General features: G+C 35.6%; 1 protein-coding gene across 2 annotated transcripts in view; it reads right to left on the reverse strand.

Annotated features, from left to right (window-relative positions):
• LOC149563015 (protein IWS1 homolog 1-like) overlaps nt 1-21,272 on the reverse strand; it is a 42,913-nt gene extending 21,641 nt beyond the window's left edge. For both annotated transcript variants that reach the window (XM_089826456.1, XM_089826455.1), the window contains exons 1-4: nt 21,018-21,272; nt 20,714-20,763; nt 7,282-7,720; nt 7,033-7,149 (exon numbers count right to left, since the gene is read on the reverse strand). In XM_089826456.1, the coding sequence (XP_089682582.1) occupies nt 7,033-7,149; nt 7,282-7,720; nt 20,714-20,733 (576 nt within the window). In that variant the 5' untranslated portion in view covers nt 20,734-20,763; nt 21,018-21,272. The remainder of the gene's footprint in view (nt 1-7,032; nt 7,150-7,281; nt 7,721-20,713; nt 20,764-21,017) is intronic.
• Between the last annotated feature and the right edge of the window lie 678 nt (nt 21,273-21,950).

The following is a 21,950-nucleotide window of genomic DNA, read 5'->3' on the forward strand; positions in this document are numbered from 1 at the left end:
AATAAAGTCTGCTCCTTAGTCAATACTGCCCGAATACAACTTGCAGAAGTAAACGACATTTCCAGATTTATATTTCTAAATTCATTCAAGACAGAACATTGAAGTTTATCTACAGCAAGTATTAGAAGGTATAATCTAAGTTTGATTCACCTAAAAATTAGCAGAAACTTTACATGGTATCAGAGCTCTAGTAGTTGAACCTAGGCTCTGCAAATTAAATAATTAGACTTGATAAATATCTAGCATCATTCTCCTATCTTCAATGGCATACACAATTAGACCTGAGGACAAGTTTGATGGGAAAGAACACTTTGATGCCTGGAAGTTCAGAATCATGATGATTCTTGAAGAAAATGATGTAAAACAATATGTTGATTTAGGATCCAGACAACCTATTGTTGAACCTCATAAATCTATCTGAAGTAAAGGAAATAGGAAAGTCATTCAAATCACTTATTAGATGGAGTGAAAAATGATATAGTACCCATGCTAACGAAACGTCAAACAGGATTTAATATGATGAATGCATTACTAAATGCATACGAGGTTAACAATGCAACTAGAGTTCTCACACTAAAAAGGCAATTAAATCACATACAAATAAAGAAGGGAGAATCGATGAATTCTTACTTCCTAAGGGTTGCCAGTCTAAGAGATGAACTTGCAAGTATAGGAACCATCATTAATGACATGGAACTAACACTGATGGCTATAGATGGATTACCAAATTCATGGGAAACATTCGCACAAGGAGTAAGTGCCAGAGATAATCATCTTGACTTCAATAGACTTAAGGGAGATTGTCTTCATAAAGAATCCAGAAAACTTAAGAAAGGAGGAAAACTAAAAATGGAAGATGAAGAACTTCATGTTCTTAATACAAATTCCTATAAAGGCAAAAAGAAGCATTTCAAGAAGCAAAAGGGTAATCAAAAGAATGACAAATCTAAGAAAGATCTACCCAAAATAAAATGTTTCAAATGCGAAAAGTTTGGACACTACAGATTTGATTGCCCTAAGAATTCTAAACAGCAAGTGAACTGTACAAACATCACTAGGGAAGAAGATAACTATGATCCTGAGAATCGTGTATTGTATTCGGCACTATCAAATGAAGTCTCAAGTAAATCATGGGTGATTGATAGTGGATCTTCTCGACATATTACAAGATACAAAGAAGCACTAGACTCTATGTCAGAAAAAGTTAATGGCGAAGTCACCATCGGTGATAATTTTGCACATTCCGTCAAAGGAATTGGAACTTGCACCTTGAAACTAAAGTCGGGTAATTCTCTTCTTCTCAAAGGAGTACTCTATGTACCAAGAATAAAAAGGAATCTAATCTCAGTTACAGCACTTGAAGATGATGGACATGATGTTGCATTCATGGACGGTAAAGTCATAACTTAGGCTAAGAACTCCTCAATTAAGAAAGCAAAATTGATTGGTCAAAGAAAAGGGTATTTGTATGAATTAAATTCAGAACCTAGTCGACCTATTCAAGCCTTAATTCATGAAGTTGCAGATATAAATGAAATATGGCACTGAAGGTTAGGACATCTAAATTTCAAAACTTTATCAACTATGGAGAAGACGGTTACTGGTTTACCTAAATTGAATAAAGATCACTCAAGCATATGCAAAGGATGCACTATGGGTAAGAACACCAAAAGTCCATTTCATGATAGCACTAGAAAAACTAACAATGTTTTGGGATTAATCCACTCGGATTTATGTGGACCTATGTTTGTTCCTTCTCTCGGAAGATTTTGGTACTATATACTTTTTATAGATGACTTCTCTAGGAAAACTTGGATTTACTTCTTAAAATGCAAAGAATCAGAAGAAATCCTGAAGAGATTTACAAAATGTAAAACCTTAATTGAATACTTATTAGGACATAAAATTAAAACTCTTAGGACTGATAATGGGGGGGAAAACAGCTCAGATTTGTTTAAAAGGTTTTGTAAAGAAACAGGAATTAAGAGGGAGTATACCATTCCTTATAACCTGCAACAAAACGGGATAGCAAAAAAGAAGAATACAACAATTAGAGAAGCTGCAAGACCTATGATATTTGATCAAAAAATAGAATATTATCTTTAGGCAGAAGCCTCTTGTATTGTTGTTTATATTCAAAATAGAAGTCCTCACCCCTACCTTAGAAATAAGACTCCTAAAGAAGTCTTTACTAAGGTTAAACCCAATATAAGTCATCTTAAGATTTTTGGGTGCCCATTTTATATACATGTTCCAAAAGAAAAAGAGAACTAAGTTAGAACCCTCTTGAAAGAAAGGTATTTTTGTAGGGTATAGTGAAACATCTAAAGCATATAGGATTTTCATACCTGGTCAAAAAAATATTGAACTTAGTAGGGATGTAATTTTTGAAGAAGATTTAGCATTCAAAAGAGCCCTAAGTTCCGAAAAACCCTCTCCCTTACCTAGTTCTGAAAGAAATACTAAATCTGAGTCTTGGAGGGAGAACATTGAAGAAATTGAAAATGAAATTCAAAATCTCAATCTTGAAGAAACTCAAAATTCTAAGAAAAGACCACTTTGGGCCATTAAAACAATAGAGGAAGCACAAGACTTCGCTGCACCATTCAGAAAAATTAGAGAAAACAAAAGACCCAAAAGATTTTCTAGTTATACAGCAAACATGAATGATTTGTCTAAATCAAAACCAACCAATGTTTCAGATGATATTAAACATATAGCTTGGAAGGGTGCTATGACGAAAGAATACCAATCCATTATAAAGAATGATGTTTGGGAAATTGTTCCTAGACCTGAAGGAAAATCTGTTGTATCTTCCAAGTGGATATTTAAAATAAAGCATGTTGCTAACGGTAGCATTGAAAAATATAGAGTCAGATTTGTAGCCAAGGGATTTTCTCAGAAAGAAGGGATTGATTATGTAGAAACCTTTGCTCCTATTGCCAGATACACCTTTGTAAGAGCAGTCCTAGCTATTGCAGCATTGAAAGGATGGATAGTACATCAAATGGATGTAAAAACAACATTCCTGAATGGAAAGATTACAGAAGAGGTATATTTGGAGCAACCTGAAGGATTTGAAACTCATGATCTTAACGTTTTTGTTTGCAGGCTCAAGAAAGCTCTCTATGCACTTAAACAAGCTCCAAGGGCTTGGTATGAAAGAATTGATAAGTATCTCACAGACTTAGGATTCTCCAAAAATGAAGCCAATCCAAATTTATATTATAAAAGGGATAAAGATGATATGGTAATTTTGATATTGTATGTTGATGATTTACTAATAACAAGTGCTGATCATCAATGCAAGAAAGATCTAATTACAGAATTCGAGATGAAAGACTTGGGACTCCTTCATTACTTCGTAGGACTGGAAGTACAGCAAAAGAAGTATACATTAGATATTTTGAAGAGATTTGGAATGTGGAACTGCAAGTCTATGTCTTCTCCAATGGAGACTAATCTACATAAACTTAAAAAAGCAGCAACAGAATCACCTTCCATAGATTCTACTCTCTACAAACAGATGATTGGGTCCCTTATGTACCTGGTAAATACATATGTTATGTTGTTAATGTCTTAAGTCAGTTTATACCTAGTTGCAATTAAACACATTATGAGATACAACGCACTCTAAATCTTGGGCTCAAATATGAAAAAGTTGACTTGGATTTACATGGATTCACTAACTCAAATTGGGGTGGAAGTTTTCAGGATAGAAAAAGTACTTCAGGATGTTGTTTCAATTTAGGATCAGCAATGATATCTTGGATATGCAGAAAACAGTCTTCAGTAGCACAAAGTTCCACAGAAGCCAAATACATTGAAGCAGCAATGGCCTCTTGGGAAGCAGTTTGGCTTAGAAAGTTACTTGTGGGTTTATTTAGTCAAGCCATGAATTCTACGATTATTCATTGTGATAATCAAAGTTCCATCAAACTTTCAATGAATCCAGTTTTCCATGACAGGTCCAAGCATATCAAAATTCCTTACCATTATGTAAAAGATATGGTAGACAGGAATATTGTAAAATTAGAATACATTTGCACTGCAAATCAAACAGCAGATATTCTCACCAAACCTCTCTCTAGAGTGAAGATAGATCACTTCAGGAAAAGACTTGGTATGGTTGAATTGTAATTCATTTGTATTCTTTAAATTATTAATAAAATAATTTTATTGTCAGGCTATTGACTGTTATGGGCTCCACCATTTGTATTCATCATTTTAGAGGTGACAATCTCTAAAATAATAAACACTTGTATGAACGACATTATGAGAGATGGCGATCTCTTAGATAATGTGTTAAACAGTAGAGTTCTACTATAAGATCCAAATGAGTTCAAATCACAATTTGAATAAAGGAAGAATTTTATTATTCTCTAGAGTTTAACCAGTGTTTTGGTAGATCTTAAACTTGGGATCATGTTGTGAAATAGGAATACTAGTACACATGAGTCACAACTTGGATAAATGAAGAATTTAATTATTCTCCGGATTTATCCTAAATATTGTATTCTTTGCAATATTGTTATCACTAGTATTAGTAATATGTCATGTTACAGGTTTAGTAATATGACATTGTATCATGTGTTCAATGATACCACATGCTAAGAAGATTCAGATAGATATAGAGTATCAATATTGATGTTGCTAGATATGATATCTCTCAGTATGATTATCAAGTTAAGAGGGAGTGTTAAATCCATAACTTTCAATCATGTTGGTCTGAGTACAGATCTGATCTTGCACTAAATAGGTCTAAAAGTTATTGTATTATCCTCTTAGTATATCGACGCCTATAGTGGAATACTAGTTTGAAGACTTACTAATCACCCTTGGTTAGTTTATTTGCATGAAAAGTTGCCGACTTCAAGAAGATGATTCAAAGGAGAATTTGAAAGGAACATGTCCTTTGTAAGGACATGCCCCTTGATCTATATATTTAATAAGGATGTGGTTGAAGTCTGAGGAGACACAAGAAACAATAAAGTCTGTTCCTTAGTCAATACTGCCTGAATACAACTTGCAGAAGTAAAGCACATTTCCAGATTTATATTTCTAAATTCATTCAAGACAGAGCATTGAAGTTTATCTACAGCAAGTATTAGAAGGTATAATCTAAGTTTGATTCACCTAAGAATTTGCAGAAACTTTACAGAATATTTGTCTCCTTTGTTTAAAACAATCATCATTTTGGTATCAAAGCATAGGTTCTTTGATTGGTTTTTCTAATAGCAAAAAATTGTGAGATTTTACGACGGAGCTTTTATAATAAAATTTGTGATTTTTTCATGGAAATTTTGTAGAAATTATCAAAAGATATTTTGATTGATGTTTTTAAATAAAACTAAGGTTCTCTGCTGTGAAAAAATGCAATTTGGAGTCTGGGAGCTGTTATTCTAGTTTCATTTTTATTTTGAAAAATACAGTCATTTTTTCGGCTTGAACAGCTCTGTTTCTGGGTTCTCCAAAAAGCACGTGGATTTTTCCTTCTAAAAATTGTACCATAGGGTTTTCTGGCAGGTTCAAGCTCATCATTTTTTGTGTCCTCATCAGAAACTACCTCTATGTAATGTATTTATCCTTCCCCAAACATCTGTCATGTGAAACATAGCTTCTTCCTTCATAGTTTGCTCTTGGACACCTCCATCATGAGAGATAGTACATTTGATTGAAGAGGTCTCTTAGGCTGACTTGGTGGTTCTTTCTTGGATTATAATCTGTCCTCAGTCACAGAATCCTCCAAATTGAGAGCTCTCTTAATGGCTTATTGCAATGTGTTTGGATCAAATGCCCTTACTAAGCCTATGAGTGGCTCAGCTAAGCCTTCTATATACAAAACAATGTCTCCTTTCTGTCACATTTGAAATCATCATTGCAAGACTTTGAAATTATACTATAAAGTCTTCACCCTTACCCTCTTGCTTCAGCTGTGCTAGTTCTCTGAAGTAAATTTCTACATACCTTCTATCGAATCTCTCTATCAATCTTTAGTTAAAGTCTTCCAAAGAAGTTATTGAGACATCCCCTTGCGTTATCACATCGTGATACAGTCAATCCATGGGTTATCCCCTCAAAATGCAAGGTGGTGAATCTGACAGCCTCTTTTTCAAGCATTGTATTCAAACAAATTTGATGAACTTCCAGATCCATCAAAATTTAGGATGGTGATTTTTCCCAATCGGTGTTGAATGTCCTTCCTCCCCTATACCTTTTCTCCTCCCATGCCCCATTGATTTCTTGATCTCATGGTAGTCTTTGACCAGGCTTAAGGCATAGTATGCATCATGAAACCTTACCATTTCTTCCTCCAACTCGGTCTATTCTTCCTCCACACTTACTGCTGCTTCCTTTTCCACTAGTTGACTCTAAAGCTCTTTGTATTGGCTGAGATTTTCTCACCATCTGAGCTGATCTCTTCTTCTCTATCTTTTATAGGACTATCCGTGCTCAGCTGCTGGCGCAAACCCTTTTAATAATTGGACCATTTCCAACATAGTATCTCTTATGCCGGTCACCGTTTCTTTAGTGTCCTTCCTGCATTCCTGAGGTTGTTCTTCCTCTCTATCCTAATGGTTGCTCCCTTCCTCTTCTCTCATAAAGCAATCACACTTTGGCAGTTTGAAAGGCTCTGATAGCACAGAAAAAGTCTCCTCAAAATCTCCCAAATATCAAATAACTAACAGAGTAATAATTCCAAAATTTATTATAAATTTTTCCATTAATCAGGGCCTACAAGATAAACTAGGACAGCACAGAGAATAGCTTCGTTTCAATAATAATCCAAAGTTAACATACACACACAGTTCAAGACTTTCAGGAAATCTGTTTGTCAGAAGTTCTATAAGTCCATTTCATCAACAATATGATTGAAAACTACAGTCTGAAACACTAGAAGGCCAAAAACAATTTATTGAAATTAATAATAATTTATTTTATATAGATATATACATCTATATTTCTTAAATAAATCATGTTTTCTTGCATACAAGATTTTCATGATGTTAAATTGTTTATTCAGAATCATACCTGTGGAGCATCACCAATCGATCCTTCATCATCACTACGAAAACGATCAAGTGGATCAGCCCCAGTATCATCAATAAAGGCATCGTCATCTCTGGTCCTTTGGCCCTCTTGGTCATCCTAAAATGTACGAGTATTGCTAATCAACAGTAAGGCACTGGCACTTCTATAATTAAGTAATCTAAACATCAAAGTCATCTTAAAACTGATCTTTTGTAAGCAGGAAACAAAGAGAAGACAAAGGAAACTTACTTCTGAATCAGCTCCAGCAATTGTGTCCCACATTTCTTTCATTTCTGTATCACCTCTGTCACTCCTAGAGCTCTCACCCTTTCCTCCAGATTTTGCAAGTCTCTTGAATTTATTTGCAGATCCAGACTTGGATTTTGCTTTCTTTTCTCTTCCGTCACCATCATCCTTCGATTTCCTTTTTTTCTTAGAGTCACTACTTACTCCATCTTTGCTTTTCCTCTTCCGTGATTGCTCTGCCTCATCAGAGCTTTCCTGCACACTCTTCTTTATAAGCCTTTTTCTTGGTTTAGGTTTGGGACTATCTTCTTCACCAGAATCAAAGGCAGGAGATGGGGATTGCTCTTGTTGCCAATCCTCCTCGTCTGCTGGCTCCGGAGTGAGTTCTCTATCTGATTGCATGTCTGGATCCATAATTGGTTCCCCATCTTCATCACGATAACTGCACATCAACAGTGACATTATGTTACCTATTTCCAAGTAGGAATTGTTGGGTGCGCACATATATAACTTTTCAGACATTATAAACTTCACTTAGATTCCGTATTTTTTCAAGAACCAACCATGTCTAGCACAAATCATTCCATAAATAATCATTTCCTCCATAACCATTATCTTAAAAATGTTTGTAACTTTATAATAATCAGAAAGTGAGGGTAATCACAAAGAACAAAATCACCTCTAAGGGATGTTAGTACCAGAAACAAAAGTGCTAGCACATCTTCCTAGGGTATTCACTTCAGTGACTGCTTTGAAATGGAATACTCATTTTAGAAATATCAAAACATGTAATCCCTGCTATTTGCATTTTTTTTAACATTTACGTGCAGTTTGAATATGTCAAAACAACAGAAAAATCCTAAACATTGCACCATAATACTCTAACAAAGAAAACTCTGCCTACTGGGGCTTACAAGATCACAGTTATGTAGACAGAAAAGCAAAATGCAAAACATGACAAAAGAACCAACGTCTAGAAAAAACTAGGTTGATGATGCTTCCAACAGGACTCTTCTACCTGTATGTGTGTGTATAAAATCCATGTGTATCTATGTGTGTGTAACACTTGCTTTCACAATTAATTTAAAGCACGAAAAATAATTAAATTTGGACAACATCACAATTGCAATTCACTTCATCTGTTCTTCAAGAGACCTAACTACATTGCACTAAACTCCTCCAAAAAAATTGGACAAAATCACAATTGCAATTCGCTTCATCTGTTCTGCACGAGAACTACATTGCATTCCACAAGAAAGTTGTTTTTGTCCACTTCGTGTGAAGGTCAGGATTTGACAAAACAATGGAACTAATGGCCTTGCAATAAAAAAGAGAAACTCGTCTCTTTGGAAACTAGCATATCATCTGATTGAAATAGAAAAACAAAGAACTATTGGAACACACACACATATTTAAATAATAGATTGATGTTATAATATGCTTCATAAGAGGGGTGTTCGCATACACATATGCACATGGTAGACTGATGTTATAATATGCTTCATCAAAGTCTGGAAAAAGCCATGTATGCATACGAGTTTAAAGATCTCGAGGTTTGTACAATCTGAATCTTCTGTTTTTTGAATTTTCTCAAACTATTAAATTCAAAATATTCATGAAAAGGAACTAAGCTCCAAGTTTATTTAGACCATTCAAACATTTTATCGTGCTTACACAGATTAAATGGAGACTGCAGACTCTGGAATTCCGATTTATTCATAGAAAGCTGGCACGGAGTCTTTTAAGAGTGCAATTTGCTCACAGAACATAGAAACCTATAACAGCAGATTTCAAGCTACAGATATTGCAGACCCAAAATAGCGTTCGCACAACAGCAGAGCAGAGGTGATTCATGGGGGTTTTGTCTCTTCAAAATGACTTGCATAACAGCATAAAAATTATTCAGCATGACCCAAAAACAAAACAGAGGCTGCAATTTAAGCTAAGGCCAGTTTGGGGAGCTGCCTTCATAAAAAACTCTAGGGCAGCTAGTTGCTAAAGACAAACAAGAGAACCGACTCCAAAGAGAATCCTGATACAGTTTCCTAGGAGAGACGAAACAAAGCTAAATTTCCTAGGAGACTGTTGTCACTAAAAGACAAAGGTGGTGGTTTTTACTAGAAGATTCAAGACCAAAATCTGACTCTTTCTTCCTACAGAAGATAAGACTACATAGATGGCCTCAATCTGATCTCTCTCTGATTTTTTCTGGAAGGAAACAAAACTTCACAGTTGGCAGCTAGCACTAACATTAAGGCCAAGTGGCCTCAACTTCACGAGTTCATTAGAGTCCTCTCATCCCCTAATTGCTTGACCTCAAGCAATTTTAGGCTAGGGTATTTAACAATTCCTCCCCAGGTTGCTTCTTCTAGTGGTAGACCCTTCCACTTGATTAAGTACTCTGGAATAGCTTTACTATGTAGCCTTTTCTCCCTTACATCTAGAAAATATTCACATTGAAGGGTCAATTTTCCTTCATAGTACACTGGAGAGAGCTCCTTGGATAGAATAATCTGTTTTGTGAGAGCTGTCATTAAGCATGAAACATGGAAAGTAATGGGAATTCTGTTGTTGGCAATAATTCTAACTCATAATCAACCTGTACACTTTTTAATTACCTAGTAACAACCATAAAAACGTGGTTTAAGCTCTTCTTTTCCTCTTCCCTTCATAGATGATTGTCTGAAAGGCTATAACCTCAGAAACAAGAAATGACTACCTTCAAATGCTCTTTCTATTCAATGTCTATCTACATACATCACTTGTTGACTTCAATTCTAGAATATCCTTTCTTTATTGAATCAAAACCAGAGCAATAGGTTCTCTACTATCAGAGAGAATTAGATCCACAAAGGAAGTTGCATCATAGTTATACAATGCATTAAAGGGGACCATCCCAATTGACATATGATAAGTTGAATTCCCCAAGATGTAGCCATTTGACCCAAGATGTTTGATGCCCTGTTACGTAGCTCCATAGATAACTTTCAACCCTTTTGTTGACTATCTTTGTTTGTCCATCAGTTTGCAGATGATAACAATAGATACTGGGTGTCAACTCCGTTTCTTGTCAAGCAAAATAACTCTTGCCAAAGCAGCCTGAGAAATTTATTGTCTTTGTCACTCACAATTGTTTTCGGTACCCAATGTAGCTTTAAGACTGTAAGTTTTGTGCAAATTCTGAAGATATAATACTGATGGAATATTAATACCTTGCTGCAAATCGATCTACTTCAATTATGGGCTGAATATTACTTGTTCGGGAAGTCTGCAATAAATTCTGGAAATTATATTTTAATTTCTGCACTAAATCGCCAAGGAGCAGATTGCTAGAAGAGCAGACTTCAGATTGTGTTGTGTGTCCTCTATCCACAATCTTGCTCCTACTTTATACATTAACCAAGGGTCTTGTCTTTTCAGAAGACACAACCCCTTCTAGGTGGGCCCTCCATGAAACAACGTACTCCTCTACAAATCGGCAACATACTCCTCTACAAATCGGCAGCCTTTGTCCATTAACTAATAGTTAATTATTAATTAACTACAATAGTCAAATACAAGGCATATAAATATACCTAGCAAATCGCCGATCTGTTCTAGGGAGATGTATTTATCATAAGGCCATATATAAAGGAACTTACATGCATTTTAGATCTATCTAATCTCAAAGATCAGAACATTAATAAGATCAAGTTATCAGGATTTAACAAAGACCTCCCTAAAGAAATGATCAAGCCACTTGAGGCACCTAAAATCTAATGATATAGCATAGACATGTATGTGCTAGGTGAGTCTATCCACCAACACATACAAACAATCCTTGCCTTGGGCCTTTTGCGAACCAATATACAATCCATAGATATCCTTTACCATTTTTGGTTGGGAATAGGTAGAGGCTGCAGTAACCTTCTCTTATATGTTGCATCGCATCCTTCTTTAATCATTTCCATAAGAAATGCTATCATATTCATTTATATGTTTTGTAAAATCTTTCATGGCCAACCAATGGAGTGTCATGGCATGCCTTCGAGATCTATTTTTCTTTCATTTTAGATTCAAGCATAAGATAAACTCCCAGATTGCAGAAAATCAACTCATTCATTGTTTTGAACTTGTCATCCTATACCTTGCCCTCCAAGATTTCACTAACAAATGATTTTTTTACACATCAGCTGTAATCAATGATTTCTAATCAGAGATTGTATCAAAAAGATAATGCATATGAGGTTTCATTTCACTTACTGAATATAATGCATCCACCACTACATTGTTGTTTCATTTCACATGCTCAATATGAAAATCATAAGCCTAGACCTTGGTGATCCACTTTTGTTGTCTATCATTCAATTCTCTCTGATTAAAGAAATACTTTAGGCTACTATGATCAGTTTTTACCACAAATCTGTTGCAAACTAATGCATCAAAACAGCCCGTATTTCCTATCCAACTGCATCACATTCTAAAGCAAAAGAGATGAAAAATCTGGAAACACTAAGGTGGAGCATGAACTCATTACCTTGTTAAGTTTATCGAAAGCTTTCTGAGCTGATGTCCAACAAATCCCCTCAATTGTGTCAAGTTGCTGGGCCCTAGGCCATTCTTGAATGGCATTGATATAATCATCATCAACATTTACTCCGTGCTTGTTGATCTTAAAGCCTAGAAATAAGATTTCTTGTAATCCAAATTCACACTTGGAACCTTTAGCATAAAAGGATTGCTTCTCTTAAGATTTCCAACACCTCATCTAAATGTTTCTGTTGATTTTCCCAAGATTTGCTATAAACCAAGATGTAATCCAAAAAGACCAAAACAAATTTCCTTAGTTGCTGAATAAATACAAGGTTCATACATTATTGAAAAGTTGTTGAAGCATTTGTTAAACCAGAGGACATTGCAAAGAACTCATAGTGCCCATAGTGACACCAGAATGTTGTCTTGTGTCCATCTTCATCCCAGAACTTGATCTAGTGGTGTCCTAAATGCAAGTCAATTTCGGAGAATAAGCTAGCTCCATGTAATTCACCACACAATTCATCAATGTGTGGTGTTGGATGATGATTCTTTATAGTGTCCTTATTCGGGGCTCAGTATTCAATGTACATTCTCATTATTCCATCTTTCTTCTTGACCAGCACAACAAAAGATGTAAAAGGGCTTGAACTAAGCTCAGTAGTCAATGCACATTCTCATTATTCCATTGTAATAACTCACTAATGTCCAGGTTGGAAACTCAACCTATATGTGTAGTGACTAACTGAATTTATATGCTTTAGCAAGCTCTTGCTAAATCATTATGTTTGGGAGACAGCATTTAATGACATATATGCCACTTACATGATCACAGTGCATAATATTCAAGGGAAAATTTAACATGGCGACAGACAAAAACAATATTGCATGACTCACAAATTTTTCCTTTATTCCAATATGAGAACTACTAAAGACACTACCAGTTCCAAAGCACAATAAATGATTCACTGAACTGAACTGTAGAGGTCACCCTTACTTTCGCTGCAGAGCATACAACAGGGATTCAATTCGAGCGGTCACCTAGGAGCGCTTATAAATGTATCAATTCGTAGTGATTCACAGCTACCCCCTCCTCGCATTACAAAGTACCCTCTAGTCTCGACTAACAATATATATAACTTCACTTGACGTTCATCCGTCAGCTCACCTTACTCCCGTCACCACAGTTGCATTTGCATCATACTCATAGGTGCTTCTTATTCATTTCTCCGTTTTTGGCAAGTATATGCCTTCATGTAAGATAGGGTCCTCCGACTTGGTCAAAGTTGTCGTACCCTTTGAGATGTTCCCACTCTTGTTACCTCACGATTATATTACAACTCTCGAATCTGATCGCATGGATAAAAACCCAAGAGCCTCCAATAGGCAAGGCGTCAAGGTTGTTGGATTGGTGAGGTTGACATCTCACAATCCCTACTTCTCGCAACTGGACTAAAGCTCGCCTGTGTCTATTAAACTTATTAATCTCCAATGTCATCTTTGTATATGCTCCCTCTCTATGATACCCCCTATTTACCTCCTCCTCCACCCGTTTGTTCTCCCCTTCCAAAACGTAACCGATGTTGCTTCTAATGCCCAAGCATCTCCTTCTCCAACTACTGCCAAATCCACTCCAACTAGTGATCGTACATTGCTAGGTGACCAAGCCAAAGTTTGTCATTGTCCACATCAACTGCTGATGCTTATCATGAGCCCATATAATACAAACCAGCTCCCGTGTTTTATTCATAAACTACTACACTAAATTGATTATTTTACCAACCACCCAATTCATTTGGTAGCCTCTCAACATGACACACAGGAGGCCATGTCCCCTTCTCTTACTGTTGCTCTGACTAGAATATGACATCCATCTTTCTTTATTCAAAAGGGCTTGAAATAAGCTCAGTAGTCAATGCACATTCTCATTATTCCATCTTTCTTCAAGACCAGTACTACAGAAATGCAAAAGGGCTTAAACTAAGCCCTATATGCCCCATCTCAAGTAAATATTTGATTGGCTTTCCAATTTCTTCCTTGTAAACCTTCAAATGGCAATACATAGTGATCATCATTGGTTTTCCACACTCTTCGAGTTCAATAATGTTCTGGAAACTCCTACTTGGTGGTAACACGATGGGTATGTCTCTCAAGACTTTATAATGTTTATGTAAAATAATTTGAGTCCGCATGTTGTCAACACTTTCTTTGCATCATTTGCTAGCAATAACTATAAGGCATTCTTATGGAGCACCTGCTCCATCCTTTTCGCTGCTATTCAATTGTTTGATTGGAGATTCCTTGCAAAACTATATTTTTCCCATAATCATTTATTGATGGCATGCAGCCATTGACACCCTAGTACTACTTCCATATCCATGTCAATTACATATAAATATTGTCCTTTAATTTATATTACCTCGTCGACAATTCTATTCAAGGAACCTTCTGAGCATAGGAAAGGGTATTTCCGCTAGCTCTCATTACTCCAAGCCCTTCAATCAGAATTGTGTTCAGATTAAACCTCCTCACTACTTCCTCATTTACATAATTATAGGTAGCTCCATCATCAATAAGGATGATGACTTGTTGTCCTTTCAAAACGTCTTTTACACAGAATGCATTATAACATGGTTCTCTGGTAGGAGCTGCAAGTGTAATGCCTTCAAGCTCCTACATTGTGTATGTTTCATCTTCGACATCAGCCACTTCACTTTTTGTTCATCGTTAGAGATTACCTTAATAGAATGTATTTGCCTCTTACCCAAGCATCGATGTCCTGATCGCCATGGTTCTTTGCATATAAAGCACAACTTCTTTCATCTTAGCTCATTTCACTAACATCCATTTGGTTGGACCTTGTTAGAGACATCCTAGGAGTTATTGAATTTTTCTAAAAAGTTTTCTTAAACTGTATGGGGCTCTTACTGCTGCAAGTATCCTTGACCACTAAATCTTCTACGTTGAAGGCTATTTTGATGGCATCTACAAATCTCGCTGGATTTAAGGCTTTGAGTAACCCTTTTCGTGGCTCAACTAATCCTTCTGCAAAGAGTACTATCAGCCTCCTATCTAGCACATTAGGCACCATTGCTGCAAATTTTTCAAATTCTGATACATAATCTTCAACTTTACCTTCTTGCTTTAGTAGGGCTAAGTTACAAAGATGGACTTCAAGGTTGATTCTACCAAATCTTTCAACCAGCCTCTAAATGAAACCTTCTATGGTGGAGATTGAGTCATGTCCTTGAGTTACAACAAGTCTATGGTGCCACAACTCATGAACTACTCTTTCCACATGTAAGGTAGCGAACTTGAGGACTTCTTCTGTCATGGGTTTAATAAGTATCCAACTTCTATAACTCTGACCTTGTTGTGGTACTTCTTCTTCTATCAAAAATAGGTAATATAACCCAAGCCATGTTGAATGTCTTTTCTTTCAATATACTCCCTCCTCTGTCCACTTTTGGATTGCAATACACTGTACTCAACGTAAGACATGTTTTCCTTGCTCAACATATTATAATCCACTAAATGGCAGTTCCATTTCCTTAGTCTGCTCTGGTTGTCGCATCCTAACCTCTTCATTTGACAAAAAAAACTGCCCTAAACATTTTGGCTGAATTCTTTTCACCATCATAGACAGTGCTTACCTCATTGGCATTGCCTCCTTCACCCTGATTATCAGACTTTCCTTTATTAGCAGCACTTTCTTCACCACCCTCATTGACAAATTTTTTGCCATCTTGCTCCTACGTGAGTCATCACAGCAATTGGGCAACTTCTTTTAATGTCTCTACCATACCAAGTTGCAAAGCTTCCCAACATTTAAAGAAGGCCTTTGCTTCTTCATCACTGTGACCCATGGTGGAACTCTTCATTTTCTCTCTCTGATGGTACCATTGTTCCCTTTCACTCAAAAAACGAGCCCACGACTGACAGGACTAAAGCTCTGATACCACCATAAAGACCTTAAGGTATGTATGATCTGAATCTTCTATTTTTTCTTAAACAATTAAATTTGAAAACAGAATGTGTACCAAATATAGGTTCAAGAAAAGAAACTTAACTTCAAACTTCTTTTAGACCATTCAACCATTCAGTTGTGCTTACACAGATTTACTGGAGGCTGCAAATTCTGGAATTCTAATTCATTCATAGAAAACTGGCAAAAAATCTTTTAATAGCAGCAGTTCACTTAAAGAACATCGAATCCTTTAACAGTACAGATATTGCAGACCCAAAATAGAGTTTGCACAATACATAGCAGCACAGAGGTGATTCATGGGAGTTTAGTCCCTTCACCAAATTTGCACAACAGCAAACAAATTATTCAGCCTGACCCAAAACAAAGCAGAGCTGCAATTTAAGCTAAGGGCAGTTTAAGGAACCACCTTCACAAGGAACCCTAAGGTGGCTAGTTGCTAAAGACAAACAAGACAACTGCCTCTAAAGAGAGCCCTAGGGCGTCTTGCTACTGGGGACCAAACAAATCTAATTTTCATTCTAGAAGTCAGTTACAAGACAAAACTGGGGTTCTTCAAGAAGTTGGTGGTTCTTACGAGAGGAAGCAAGACCAAAATCTGATTTTTTTCTTCATACAGAAGATAAAACTGCACAGCTGGCCACAATGTGATCTGTCTCTGATATTTTCTGGAAGGAGACAAAACTTCACAATTGGCAGCCAGCACTGCATTCCAGGCCAGGTGGCTCAATTTCACAGGTTCATCAGAATGTGTGTCTATACATATATATGGCTTTTTCCCGGTCTTTGATTATATGTACACACACAGACACAAACACATATGTACATAAGAGACTGATGTTACAGTACAGTTCATAAAAGGCTGGAAAGAGCCATATATATACATGTACATAGACATATATGACTTTTCCCAGCCTTTGATTATATGTGTACACATGCCCACACACACACAAGGGGCACTGCCCATTGAGCCCCATGAGGTCCACCACCCCTCAACCCCATTCGGGGTCTGCAATCCTAAATCCTCATTAGTTGTTGAGATCTGTCAAATGAGAAACTTGACTACAATGAGGGGGTGGCTAGCAATCAGGTTATAGTTCTTGAGTGTACTAACTTAGACATCATTATTACACAACTTGCCAAAAATCTCTTTAAATGACACAACCTTTACGTATGACATGGCTTTAATTTGGGGGTTGTGCAACCCGAGTTTTTCAACTATGATATAAAAACCTTCTGAAGGCTAAGAATTTCTTATTTGATCTTTTGAAGAGCAATTCTTCTTGAAGAACCTTATAAAAGCTAAGAATTCCTGAATTGATATTTGTTTCAGAGCAGTTGAATAAGACTTGTTTTCTGCTTTTCTCATCCTTTCATGAACCATAATTCAACATCAATCTATTATTGCACAATACTTTATTACACCAATACAACATATCAAAATGAAATCCATACAATTCTACACCTCTTTCATGATACTTATAGCCCGCATTTAGTGAATACTGTAACTAACAAATGTTTGCAAAGACACCCTTTCCTTCAAATATAACAGCAACAAAGTTTTGATTGAAAATGACAAAACCCTTGAATAAACTAAAGCCTTCAAAAATATGTTGCACGTTTAGTTACAAAATTTTACAAAACACTGACCAACAGGGATAGCTCCTGAAGTGCTTTGACCAAAGTTCAAACTCACATTCACAATAAGAGAGCCAATAACTCTAACATAATGGAGTAATTTGGGCTGAACATAACTCATCTCTATAAATCCTACAAATGCAATCCAAGCTTACCCCACCTGTTTCATTATACAGATACCCCAATCTCCTAGTAAACAATGGAATTACTCTTTCAAAAATAATAGCAACGAGAACTCTTCAATAAACTCAAAGCCTCAAAAAAATGTGTCACATATATATCTACTCTAAAATCTCACAAAATGCAAATAAATATTGATCAAGTGCTAAAATCTCACAAAATGCAAATAAATATTGATCAAGCATATGCTAGTAGAGCACTCTTAATGTTCTTTGACCACATTCAAACTCCTATCACCATAAACAGGCACATTATAACTCTACCGTACATGCAATAAAGTTGGAATATGAAGATAATGAAAAAATGCATCTATGAATCCTAAGAATGCGATTGAAGCTTACCCCATACGACATTATAAGTCAACTATAACAGTTCAGGGAAAAAGCTGTAATAAGGATTTCATCCACTCTGTATCTCTATTTAACTACACAGCCAAATTAGGCAAAGAATAACAGTGAAAAGGTTACGGATGACAACACTGAAAACATCACAAGTGCATACACACAAACTACTACCCACATCACTTATTTTCTTTTATTTAATTTATGTTTTTACCGACTCACTACACAGATAAATATTCTGACAACTGTCACTCCTAACTACTAATCACAGTAAAACAAAGAATCAAATGCGGATTCCATTACCTTTCTTTTTGTCATAGATAACATACAAAAAGAAAGAAAACAAGGCCTAAATGTTTGCTACTGTTTTAATTTGTTTCAGGCATACTGTCACCACTTTGCAGGTTAACTCAAAAGGCCGTTTCTTAATACAATGTTTAACCATCAAGGATTTGTGATTAAACTTGAGTAATCACCTCCCTTACGGCCGTAACGCAGTCTGTAACTATCAATAATGGGATAAATAATCTTTTGGTCTTATCTCAGTCAATAATTTAAGTAAAATCTTAAGACAGAATGAGTTGGGTGCAAGGATCTAATTATACATTCCAGGTCAAGTTCCTTTGTATCAATCTATGAGGATGAAGCTATAACCAACAGGGTGGTAACATCTAGGAAAAAAAGGTAACTAATCAAGCATGATCTATATTTTTCTGATAACTCTTGTTGGTATTATTCCTCCAGACAGAATCACAGAACATGCACAAGCTGGCAGTCTTGTTACCTGCGATCAAATGGCAGCAGAAATACAGAGGTTGGACATCCTTCAGAAACTAACAAAAGCCGTTTTCTATGATTTTATTTCAAAGCTGCTACCGTCAATACTGAAGGTAGATTCAATGAAAAATGAGGAGTAGCAGGCCAAAAGGATTTCAATGTTTCCTTCAATGTTCATTTTATCTTGGTCTTGTGGGCTAACTAAGACTTTTCTGGGATTGGAGTGAGAATTGACCTAGGCGATTCCAATTTCAGGCCAATCAGAGTGGTTTCAGCAGGGTTTTCAAATAATTACTACTTATAGTAAGTCTGTAGGGCTCAAATATTCCTGGCATTTCAATGTTGGGCTGGGAGCGCCTCGCCAAGACTTCTCCAACGAGCTATCATACATGATTATCCGAGTCCATTTAATCAATAATTTTAATGCCTGAATATTAAATTATTTATTAGTAAAATGACTATTGAATTTAAGTACATAATAATATGTCATTTTATTAATTTTTTTAAGGGCCATTTCATTCTCTTAAGTGGAAAAAAGTTATTTTAAAAAGAGAGAAGATAAAGAGACAGGCATGGGAAACCAAAGGGTCGCTACATTTGGGCATTAAAAGAAGAGAGCTAGATTCATTTCAGCATGCTTGATTTATGATTTGATTTCTTCCCTTGGAGAATTTGGAAGCTCAGCTTTCAGCCAGTTTGAGGACAGAAACCCTCGAGCTTGGTGGCAGTGGACTGAAACTCATTGTCTGTTGGACTTATCACATGGGTATCTCACTTGTGCTTAAAAATTTTCATTTCATATTATCAATTCTGACTGTAGTTTTCTGTGTTTACAATTGGATTTGGATATTGTACTGCTGAAGATTGAAATGCAATAACATTTCTGAGAAAAATTTTATCCAAGTATTTTAGTATTTATGTTGGATAATCTGAAATCTATTGCATGAATTTATCTGTTTATATTTCTAAAATTTATTTGAGAAAATTTGGGGAAAACTATCCATTATGTATATTACAGAGACAGTCAAATATTCTGGTAGATACAAGGTTTGGACATGCATAGGACATACAGAAGTGAATTGCGCTGATTAAAGAACATGCAAATATGCAATCTCAGGTAAGCCACACAAGCTGTGCTGGAAGAGATGTAACCAGAAGATTGAAAAATAACAGTGAGCCTTGGCAGAATTGACCTCATTTGAATATCCCTAAAAACATCGCGATTAACTTGATGAGGATGGAAACAAACACAAGAGCATCAAGTAGAATTGAGCAGTTAAATTTAAATGAAAACTTGGATACTCAAAAGGAGCTGCAGTTGTCACGCTATAGAACAAGTAAATTTCAAAAAACTGCCAGTACCAAAATGTGCATGAGTTCAGAAAACTTGTTGAAAAAAGATTTGAAAGAAAATCTGTGTTGGGCAATACTCACAAAATCAATAGATTATAGAGGAAGAAAAGCTGATTAGTTTGAGGAGTGCCAAATTTCTGTTTCCCAGTTAATGTGATTTAAGTATCTCTGCTGTGACCACATATCTATGGGGGCCGCTACAGAGGTCAGAAACTTTTTGATAAATTAAGGTGATTTCCTAATCTCTGCTTAATTTTCTCAGCAGTCAGCACAAACATTTCACTGTGTCAACGCTTTTTCAATGAATGCTTAAATTTTGGCATCATGTCCAAATTTTATAACTTTTCCAATGAAAAACACTTTGAATACATCTCTTAAGATAAAAAGGGAAGAAAGTTTGGAACCTGGTGGAAATACAAGAAAAAACGTAATTCTGTATCTATTTAACTACAAAGCCAAGTTAGAGCAAAGAATGACAGCGAAAAGATTATGGAAGAAAACACTCCCAAGTTTATTATTTGTGATTTCCCCATTCTTAATGCACTTCATAAATAATATTCCCAAAGACCCAAACCCTGATAAATAACATTGAATGATGTAAACTATCATTCCTAAAACCCCCAAATAGAATGAGAAAATAGTTACTTACCGATCATCATCGTATCCCATGGCTAAGAAAACTCCGAACCCTCACCAAATCTATTAACAAAAGATACAGGAATCCATTAAACGCGTACCCGATTCAAGCAATAACGAACATAATTTAAGTCACTCATTAGTCCTAGTACTCAAAAATAAAATCCGGAACATATTCTGTGGAAACAAGAGAATGGTTTACAGAACATAATTCAAACAATAACGAACATAATTTAAGTCACACCCTAGTCCTCGTACTCAAAAATAAAATCCAACACATATTCTGTGGAAACAAGAGAATGATTTACAGAACAAACCCTTAATCGGAGCAGATTAATGAAATTGCCTATTTCTGAACAGCTGACTACCAATTTAGTGGTTGAACCATTTTTTTGTAACGTCTCCTCCAACGAAGAAATCGGTCGATTGTAAAAACACGTTGAAGCGGACTTAACTCTTCGCCTGAATCACCTGCATCGCACTTCTGCAATTGCAAGCCTATGTGAAGCTATATCAAATGGAGCCAGAGGAATAAATGTCTGCAATTTCAGGAAAAAATTGAAATACTAGTCCGTAAGTTTCTATTTTTTATTTTATAAATAGCGGAATAGCTAGTGGGGTGATCGTTTGATCATGTTTTCCAACTACTTTGGCTATTACGATCGGTTTTGGCTATTACAATCGGTTTTGGCTATGGAGGGGTCAAAATATTGATATTTATAGTCGTTGTGAGGAGTCCCTTCGTTCGACATTGTAGTAGGGATTGTACCTTTTTAAACAAGAGACACAATGCGTCATAGTCCCTCTCTAACGCATAATGGTTGTAGAGGTGTAGATGAGTGAAAATCTAAATTAACATTATGAATGCATTAATTTTTGTCTAGAAATGCACTGATCAGATAAGATTGTTCATATTTTATAGTCAAAATAAAATCATGGTTATAATAAACAATTAAAATATATTATATTTTAATTAATAAAACTAAGAATTTAATTTTTATATTAAAACTCACATTTCTATAAGAAAAAATGAAATGTATTGAAATATAAAAATATTTTATAAGTAAAACTAATTGTTTAATTTTACACAATTAGAGAAGGTTTACTATTTAATGTTTTGTATTTCCAAATTTTTTATAAAATTAAGTAATTTTTAATTATGAAATATTATCTATATAATTTAATATGTACATTTGTAAATAATAAATAGATGTAATACATATGAATTTGATCTTGATGAATAAATATGA

This window comes from Cupressus sempervirens, chromosome 4 (genome assembly GCF_028749045.1).
Source record: "Cupressus sempervirens isolate cs-2001-9-10 chromosome 4, ASM2874904v1, whole genome shotgun sequence".
Taxonomy (NCBI): domain Eukaryota; kingdom Viridiplantae; phylum Streptophyta; class Pinopsida; order Cupressales; family Cupressaceae; genus Cupressus; species Cupressus sempervirens.